Source organism: Camelina sativa, chromosome 2 (genome assembly GCF_000633955.1).
Source record: "Camelina sativa cultivar DH55 chromosome 2, Cs, whole genome shotgun sequence".
NCBI classification, from domain to species: domain Eukaryota; kingdom Viridiplantae; phylum Streptophyta; class Magnoliopsida; order Brassicales; family Brassicaceae; genus Camelina; species Camelina sativa.
The window spans coordinates 17,084,055-17,093,302 of NC_025686.1; the positions used below are offsets into that span (position 1 = coordinate 17,084,055).

At 43.7% G+C, this 9,248-nt stretch overlaps 3 protein-coding genes across 4 annotated transcripts in view; 1 reads left to right on the top strand and 2 right to left on the bottom strand.

Annotated features, from left to right (window-relative positions):
- Positions 1,441 to 1,773, bottom strand: LOC104753240. Its single transcript, XM_010475523.1, has one exon. It carries the CDS (start codon positions 1,771 to 1,773, stop codon positions 1,441 to 1,443), a length of 333 nt encoding a protein of 110 aa, XP_010473825.1.
- On the top strand, positions 5,435 to 7,425 carry LOC104727448 (sec-independent protein translocase protein TATB, chloroplastic-like). The gene is made up of 6 exons (XM_010446562.2): positions 5,435 to 5,811; positions 5,904 to 6,028; positions 6,360 to 6,419; positions 6,515 to 6,686; positions 6,877 to 7,050; positions 7,136 to 7,425. The coding sequence occupies exons 1-6, from the start codon at positions 5,583 to 5,585 to the stop codon at positions 7,180 to 7,182; spliced, it is 807 nt and encodes a 268-aa protein (XP_010444864.1). The 5' UTR covers positions 5,435 to 5,582; the 3' UTR covers positions 7,183 to 7,425.
- The window catches only part of LOC104727459 (protein DETOXIFICATION 16-like), a 3,665-nt gene continuing 1,899 nt past the window's right edge, over positions 7,483 to 9,248 (bottom strand). Inside the window, exons 3-9 of one of the 2 annotated variants that reach the window (XM_010446573.2) lie at positions 8,905 to 9,189; positions 8,726 to 8,812; positions 8,586 to 8,642; positions 8,268 to 8,506; positions 7,954 to 8,072; positions 7,773 to 7,859; positions 7,483 to 7,678 (exon numbers count right to left, since the gene is read on the bottom strand). In XM_010446573.2, the coding sequence (XP_010444875.1) occupies positions 7,595 to 7,678; positions 7,773 to 7,859; positions 7,954 to 8,072; positions 8,268 to 8,506; positions 8,586 to 8,642; positions 8,726 to 8,812; positions 8,905 to 9,189 (958 nt within the window). In that variant the 3' untranslated portion in view covers positions 7,483 to 7,594. Of the gene's footprint in view, positions 7,679 to 7,772; positions 7,860 to 7,953; positions 8,073 to 8,267; positions 8,507 to 8,585; positions 8,643 to 8,725; positions 8,813 to 8,904; positions 9,241 to 9,248 lie in introns of both variants that reach the window. The other variant, XM_010446567.2, reaches the window with a different exon arrangement.

The window sequence follows — 9,248 nt, forward strand, 5'->3', positions numbered from 1 at the left end:
ACTTGTGACTTCAGACTTGGGCGAGAACGGTATTCGATGTCGTACTCGCTGAGTTCGACTGCCCATTTTGCCATGCGCTCGGTTCGGAGCGGTTGATCGATAAACACGACAATAGAGTGTGACTGAAAATAGGGTCGCAGTTTCTCCAGCGTGGGGTATCGCGACTCCGCGTCGTTTAGTGCTTTGCTTGTGTAGAAAATGACCTTCTGGTCTCCGCGATCGTCTCGGACTAGGAACCCGCTAACTGCCGAACAGGAAACCGAGACATAGAGATATAGTCTTTCGCCGTCCTCCGGTTTGACCAAAACTGGGTGGCAGGTCAGATATTCCTTCAACTGGCGAAAGGCGATATCGCATTCCTCGTCCCAATGGAAGTCCTTATTCCCGCGAAGAAGTTGGTAAAAGGGGAGGCACTTGTCCGTTGAACGGGCGATAAAACGGTTCAGAGAAGCGATCTGACCGGTCAGGCGCTGTACTTCTAGCTTGTTGGTCGGTGACGGGAGTCCTAGTATGGCTTCGATCTGCTTAGGATTTGCCTCTATTCCCCGTTCAGTGACGATGTACCCCAAGAATTCCCCCGAAGTTACTCCGAATGTACACTTCGTCGGGTTTAGTTTCATCTGGAATTGATCCAAGATGTCAAAACATTCTGCCAGGTGTTGGACGTGCTGTTCCGCGATCAGAGATTTGACCAGCATGTCGTCTATATAGACCTCCATGGTTTTGCCGAGCAGATCAGCGAACATCATGTTTACCAAGCGCTGGTAGGTTGCTCTGGCGTTTTTTAGTCCGAACGGCATCACTTTGTAGCAGTAGGTCCCCCTATCTGTGATGAATGCCGTTTTCTCGCGGTCAGCTGAGCTCATGGCGATCTGGTTGTAGCCTGAGAAAGCATCCATAAATGAAAGCAACTGGTTTCAAGCCGTGGCTTCGACGAGACGATCTATGTGCGGCAGAGGAAAGTTGTCCTTAGGGCAAGCTTTGTTGAGATCGGTGAAGTCCACGCAAACTCTCCACTTGCCGTTTTTCTTTTTGACCACCACCGGGTTAGCCAGCCAATCAGGGTATTGGACTTCCATGATTTGATCCGTCTTAAGTAGTCGTTCCACTTCGTCTTGGACCGCTTTGGCTCGATCCGGGCCTAGGCGCCTGCTTCTCTCTAATCGGCTTAAACGTGGGGTCGATATTGAGCTTGTGGCACATGACTTCGGGGCTTATCCCCACCATGTCCTTTGTTGACCAGGCGAATGTGGAAGCCCGAGATTGCAGGAAAGCGATCAGCTTAGCCTTTATGCTTTCATCGAGTTCAGCCCCGATACCGACAGTTCGCGAGGGGTCGGAAGGGTCAATATTCGCCTGTAGGATCCGACACTCCGGAGACTTGAGGCGATCTCGCTCCGGCTTTCGGAGACCGGTGAGATGGTCCCCGCTCTGTAATTGCTATGCGGCCTCCGTCTTCCTCTGCTTCTTTTCGATAACAGAGCAGGCTCGGGCCACCCTCTGGTCGCCGTAAAGTGTGCAGATTCCTGTAGGAGTTGGGAATTTGAGGCAGAGGTGATAGGTCGACGGTACGGCCTGCATCGCATATATCCACGGTACCCCCAAAATAGCGTTGTAGATTGGTGGTGCATCAACGACTGCGAATTTAGTCTTCCGGGTTACTCCGCCAGCTCGTACTTGTAGTTTTACGTCTCCCATCGACATCTTGGCGACCCCATCGTAGCCCGTCAGTGTTCGAGTTTCGGGTTTTAGTTGGTCTGGTGTGACGCCCATTTTTTCTAGCGTTTGCCAGCAGAGTACATTGACGGTGCTCCCAGTGTCAATCAGGACTCGCTCGACGTCGAAGTCGCCCATCGAGACTTCGATAACCAAAGGGTCTGAATGGGGGTGTTGGATCCCTTTGGCATCCTCCAAAGTGAATGATATCGGGTCCGAACAGAGTGAAGGCTCGCTCGGAGCAGTTTGAAGGACGCAAACTTGTCGTGCCTCTTTTTTAGTGCGCGAACGGAGTCTGCGCAGTCCTCTGGTGGACCAAGTATCGTGGTTATTCGTCCACGGGGAGGAGAATTGACCCGCTCCGGGTTTTGTCCCCTCTGTCGTTTGGGAGGGCCAGGCAGTTCGTCTGCTTGGGGCGCCTCCTCCTGATGATTGGCGGGTGCTTGGTTGACCAGCTGTTGGGCTGCGTTGGGTGGTCCATCATAACCCCGTCCGCCGCCTGCACCATGGCCTCGGTTAGATCGTCCTCCGCGCCATCCCCCTCGGCGACCTCTGCCTCCACGAGCGCTTTTTGGCTGATAAGTAGCTTCAACTTCTCCGGAGAGATACTTCACGTACAGGTAGTTTTTCAGGTGGACGCACTCTTGTGTGGAGTGACCGGGGTATGTGTGAAAATCACAGTAGAGTTCCTTCGGATCGGATGGCTGCTTCTCTTGATCGTCCACCTCGGAGACTGCGTGGATGACCCCCTTTTTGCGATCTTGAGGTTCATGGTGCTTGCGGGGCTCGTGGTGTTCGACCCGGTTTTTAACCTTAGGGGGATGCGATGGTTGTTCGTCCTGGGTTTTTGCGGCTATTCGGGCTTCCTCCTCCTCGTCCAGTGCGAATCTGGAGGCTCGATGCAGCGCGTCATCGAGGTCCTTGGGTTCCCGGATGTTGAGGTCCTTTCGTAATGGTGATCCAGGGATCAGGCCCTTTCTGAAGGCTGCCATTGCCGCATCCTCCGGGACGTTGACCTTTGTCAGCTTTTCCTTGAACCTGTTCAAGTAGTTGGCGATGGGTTCTCCCCGTTCCTGGGCCATCTCCCATAGATCTGAACTCGTCACGCCTCGTTCGATGAGGATTCGGTAGTTCTTGAGGAAGGCCTTAGATAAGTCATCGAAGTTGTCAATCGAGTTCGGCTCGAGCCTTGTGAACCATACCAAGGCAGGGCCGGAAAGGCTATCTACGAATAGCTGACAGCAACCGGCATCTCTCTGTTCGTCGGTGAATCGTGCCTTTGACATGGTTGCCATGAAGGATGTCATGAACTGGACCGGATCTTTGTCTCCTTGGTAGATCGGAAGCTTCAGCTTGACGTTTGGTATGGCAGCCCGTGCTACCCGTTGAGTGAATGGTGACTGCCGAGTTACTTCGACGATCCTATCGATCTCGGGGGCCGTGCTGATAGCTCGATGGAGGAGCGTGTTCATGCCGCTAATCTGTGATTTGATTTCTTCGAGTTCGAAGCAAGGTCCAGAGTTCGCAAGGCGGGTGACCGGGGCGGTCGAGCTATCGTGTATCCGTAAATTTGGATTCGTCGGTCGAATGCTCGACGTTGTTTGAGGGGGAGGATTCCTCTGCTCGAATTGTGCATCCGAAAAGTCGAGACGACGAGTGAGGCCACCCAAATTGAGTGCTGGCGATTGTCCGGCAGAGATTTGTGACGGGGTTGTTTGGATTACAACGGCGTCAACTCTGCGGTTGGTGTCGGAGATCATCTGGTAGATCTCTTTCGTCATGGTGCCAAACAAGATTCTGAAGTCCTCCATGGAAACGACCTGCGGATTCTGGACCGCTGGCGTGGTATGAACGGGGAGGTTCCCGTTCTGTGCGCCGATTTGCTGCTCCGTTGTGCGAGCATCCGCCTCGTTATGGGTTTGTTCATTAGAAGGCTCCGTGTCGAGGTTGACTAGCTCTTCGGGAGTTCGTCCTGCACCCTGGCTGGTTTCCCCTTCGGATCTGACCCCGACTGGGAGTTCGGTGGAGGTTCCGGCCAGGTTTGCCGTTGTGTTCACGCGATGAAGGGAGTACACGGCAGTGACATGCCTAGTCGATGCGCCACCTAGTGTCGCGATGTCATCTTGAGAAGGCGTGATGCCCGTGAGATCGGGCGTGCGGTTTGTTTCGGGGACTTTGTTCACGACGGAAGACATTATTGCAAGGCTTTTTAAGGAGAGTTTCCTAGAGAGTAACTTTTCTAGAGACGATTTGCGTCCCCACAGATGGCGCCAATTGTAGAAACTAGGTTTCCACAATGAATTTGTTTAAGGAGGGAAACAAATTCAATAGGGTTATCTCTCTAGAAAATAGATCTAAACCTTTAAATTAAGAGTAAAAAAGAAGAACTCGAAAGGATTAGGGTTTATTGCAAAGAACGAAAAGAGTACTCAATTATTGTATTGGATTCTGGATGATCTACAATGGAGAAGTCTCCCCTTATTTATACATATTCGTAGATCTCTAAATATATTAACTTTCCTTAACGGACGAAGTGATATATGGAAAACTGCCTCATTCCTTGAGTCGGCCGCCGCGTCGAAGTGGATGTCGGTTCCTTCTTCTCCAAGATTATACTTCGTCCGAATTAACTCCTAATGACCTAATTGATCCCCTAACCGGATTCCCGGTTAAACAATCAATTAATACTTCTGGTTTAGTTTGGTATGTCGGGGGTACTGAATCCCGCACCAACATAGTATAAAACTAAAATAAAGATTTAGAAAAAGGAGAAAGTTTGGGAACAATTAAGAAAAGGCACATGCACGTGCACACCATAGTCATTGGGTGAGTTGTGTGTGTGAATCTGTGATGGCTTTTTGAGCAAACGCTCGTGCGTGCGTACGACTGCCACTCCTTACCTTTCTTTTATTACCTTTTCCACTTTTGTTTCTTTCTTCCTTTTTCAACTCTACTTGGAAAACTAATTTACTACTATTTTTTTTTTTTACCTTTTAGAGCATAGGAAATTATGAATGATATGATATGATTATGAACCTTATTGAAGAAAGAAACCAATCAAAAAACTTTAAAACTCAACTTTTATCTTTCTGATCTTGCTAAATCAAAACACCAAATCAAGACATGAATCATATTTGGTTGTGTGATTTATAATTTTATACACTTCTTTTCTTAATTTTATACACTTCTTATATTTTCTTAATTTTATACACTTCTTTTATAAAATTCTACTTGTTTAGTTGTGCATCTATTTTTTTTTTCTCCAGACCAATTTGTGTTATGCATCTTTATAAAATTCAGCCTTCTTGGTTGTGTATCATTATCTAATTATAATTTCTGTAAAAATAGTTTTGTTGAGATACAATACACCCATGATTCTACATTTCACAAAGAACTATATCCACAACGCTCACTTGTCATTTAATTCGCTTGAGAATAAAAGAGAAAAGCAAAATCAGAATCAAAAGAACGTGACAAAGTTCTTACTCAATCTCAACTCTAAAATCTAAGCTTATCTCAAGAGAAGATGATACTTGCGATCTAGTTTCCAACCCTAAACAAAACAAAAAAAACACTCATATCTAGTTTATAAGCATCCTAAGGCCCAAACAACGTAAACCCAAATTAAACTTTATTAACGGCCCATTTCCACTTTCTAAGCAAAGGAAAAAAAAGAACATTATCTTCAGATTTTCCAAAGGATAAATTTAGATTTTTCTTTTTATGTTCTTCTGAGCGTTATTTCATTTTCAAGGCTAATGACATTTTGATTGGTGACGAAGGTGAGGAAGTAAGTTTTTATGGCTTAGGTTCCTCTTCGAAGCTTAAAAAACTTATAATACAAATCCTTCGAAGCTGCTGTCTCTATGGCCATGGCCTTTCAGATAATAGCTTCTTCTTCTTCTTCTTTATCACCAACGATTACAAAATCTCACCTTTTCTCTTATCATCCTCTGCAATCTTGTTATAAAGCTTCTTCGAAACCTAATCATCTCTCTTCATGGTGTTCTCTACTGGGTTCTTCTCGTTTCTCACCTTACATTGGTTTAAAGCATCTGGGCATCTCTGTCTCAACTACTAAATCTTCAAACCCAGGTCTCGATTTCTCTTTTATACTTCAAATTCTTCTGGGTTTTGTTAAAGTTGTTCAATTTTCTGAATTTTTGTTGTTGTGTGTGTATGTGTAGAGATGAAGAGAAGATGTAAAAAGAGTATGGTGATTCGTGCGTCTCTGTTTGGTGTTGGAGCACCTGAGGCTTTGGTTATTGGTGTTGTTGCTTTGTTAGTCTTTGGTCCTAAAGGCCTTGCTGAGGTTAGTCTCTTCGTTTCTGTGGCTCTTATTTCTTCATGATTGATTCTGGAATCATAGCTTTTTTAGGGTTTAGGCAGCTTATGAATTGGTACTATTTAGTTTATCTTAGGAGAATTGGAGTATAGATAAGGCTGTTGCTTAATTCTGTTAGAATCTCTGTGAATTGATGTCTGAATCTTTATCAATGTTCTCAATTGGGAGCAAGTTCAATTCAACTCCTTTACTGAGCATTTGAGAGTCTGAGTGTTAGAAATGAGAAGGGAAAAGAGCTCTAGGTGTCAATGTCTCTTAGAATCTTTGAAGAAGTGTATACCTGCTATGATCCGTGCAGGTAGCTCGGAATCTTGGAAAAACTCTGCGTACATTTCAGCCAACGATTAGAGAGTTACAGGTTCATTTTTTTTTCTCAACACTTTTAGAAGAGTTTGGTTGGTTTGTGTATGAGCGAACTATTTTGTGATTGCTTACATGTCTTTTTCTTCTTAGGATGTTTCAAGAGATTTCAAAAGTACCCTTGAGCGTGAAATTGGTCTCGATGACATTTCATCACCAAACGTGTACAACCAAAACAGAATGAATACTGTTCAACCTCCTCCTCCTCCTCCTCCTCCACCGTCAGCTCCCCAAATTGAAGATCCTGTGACTGCAAGTGACCCCAGTGAGTGCCCTTTTAAGTTTACTATGTATATGCTAACAGAATAGGTATTTGCTTTGAAACATAATCAAAATAGTTTTGACTCCTGTCTAGACGACGAGCTAGTCTATAACAAAACTGTTATTGTTTTCCATATACATAATGTTCTGAATGTAGTGAAGCTAAGCTAAGATGTTTTCCTTGCAATAAGCAGATGATGTTCAATCACCAAAAGCTTACACAACCGAGGATTACCTCAAGATCACTGAAGAGCAACTAAAAGCTAAGTCAACCGCTGAAAGCCAAACAGAGGATCAAACTCAGACTCAAGAATCGCTACAACAACCCGCAATTGTACAAACACCAACTGGTGAAAGCCAGCCCAATGGTTAGCCTTTCATCCGTCGGACTTAATCCATGAGTAATGAATGATCAGCAAATTAAGAACTCTCTCATCATCTTCCAAATTGCAGGTACAGCGAGAGAAACAACAGCTGCATCTCCTCCAAGGCAAGATTGAAAGCACCAAACTTTGACTTTTAGTGTTCAAAGCATAAGGCCTCTCTCTATATATTTATATTGGGAAGCTTCGGAGGGAATTTTTTTGATCTGCCAAAAGAGAAGAAGCTATTATTAGCTCTCTTGACATTCTCACAAAGCTTGTATGTACGCATCTTGATGGATTGAAAATAATCAGAATCTGTATCAGTTGTGTATTTATGTACCCATTAGTTTTTCTTCATAATGGTAATTGAGTTTATTAGGTAAACCGTAATGAATTTGAATAAATTATTGGCTCTTGTAAAGTTCACAGAGAAAATGAAAATGAAGTTCAATGATTTATTGGCTCTTCCATATTTGATTAATTGACTATCAATGAAAATGATAGAGTGCTTTTATTGTCAAGAACAAGAAAGCATACACAATGGCTCTCAAAATACAACAGTTGATCTGTCATGGACTGCAAAATCTTTCTCACTTGAAGAAGACTCAACTCTGTGTGTAGCTTTCTTGGCCTATCCATCATACAATAAACGAAGAAAACATTAATGACGATAATCACAAAACCACATGTATAAATTTTGAATTTTTTAACAAAGCATTTTTTACCTCTTCATCCCAATTGGTAAAAATGGTGACGAGGGCAAGACCAAAAACTTGGACAACAAGAGCACATATGATTCCAAGCCAAAGCCCCTTCGAAAATTGATATGTTTATGTTTAACGTTAACATTATCATCAGTTAGATTGAAAACAAAGAAGCTGATTTATTAAGGTTAGTTTTAATTACCCGACCACCAACGTGGAAGTGAAAAGCAAGTAACAAGCCTGAAGGAACTCCAACAAGATAATATGATCCAAGATTAATGAATGCTCCTATCTTCTGCCATCCACATCCTCTAGCAACCCCTGTTTAATTAACCGGAAAAATCAAACAAACATAACCAGACTTAACCAAGTTCTTCATGATTAGGGTGTTTCTAAAAGCCTTTACTTGTAAGAAAAGCAATAAATAAAAACCTGAGAGAACGCATTGAAGATTATCTAGAAAGTTGCCTAAGGCGAGAATAGGCATCACTTGTAAGGAAAGCAAGAAATAAAAACCTGAGAGAACGCATTGAAGATTATCTAGAAAGTTGCCTAAGGCGAGAATAGGCATCATCGAGGCTACGTAGGTGACTACTTCTGTTTCACTACTATAAGCCAACCCCCAGATATTCCTTATCAATATCAAAATTGTTCCGATCACTATACTTTCTGCGATTGCAATCCATATGACCACACGCACCGCAAGTTTAGCCACTCTCGGATTACCGGCTCCTAACTCATTCGAGATCCTCGTGCTGCACCAATTTTAATTAAGGGATAGTCAATGGTCTGTATTATGAGTTTGATGTAAGGCTATATGATTTGGTTTGTTACCTTGCAGCACCACTGAGACCAAATGGGATCATCCACATTGTTCCTGATGTATTAAGGCTGCAAATATTTTATGACCAAAGTCAATTTTGACACTAAAGAACTAGGAATTATACACAGTAATTCATATGAATCATTCTTACCAGATTGAGAGAACAGAAGTTTCTAGAACTGGGTTGGGAAGAAGTCCTGATAAGAGAACTAAAAGTTCAAAGGACCACATCTCTAAGCTGGACACACAAACAACAATACATCAAAATATCAAGATAGCTTCGTTAAGTGTGATGCAAGTAATTGATTCATTAATTCATATTTGTATTACCAGACCATAAGTGCAGAAGGAACAGCTAGTCTCAGAAAAGGGATGATATCGCGTAGAGCCTCCTTAGAGAAACCGGTCCAAGTCAGTGAGCAAGAAGGCGAGAACTTGACGTAACAGAACAAGAGAATGACATTAAGCCAATACGAAATGGAGTTGGCCAGAGCAGCTCCTTGAAACCCTAAACCAGATTTAAAAACCAAGACCCAACAAAGAAGGACATGAAGAGAAGTGGTGACTCCAGAGCAGAAAACCACAGGAAACACATTGTTTTGTGCCTGCAAGAACCTGTTAAAGCATTGAAGGAGACCGTAGGCGAAGATGCTCGGGATCATGAATTTCGCGTA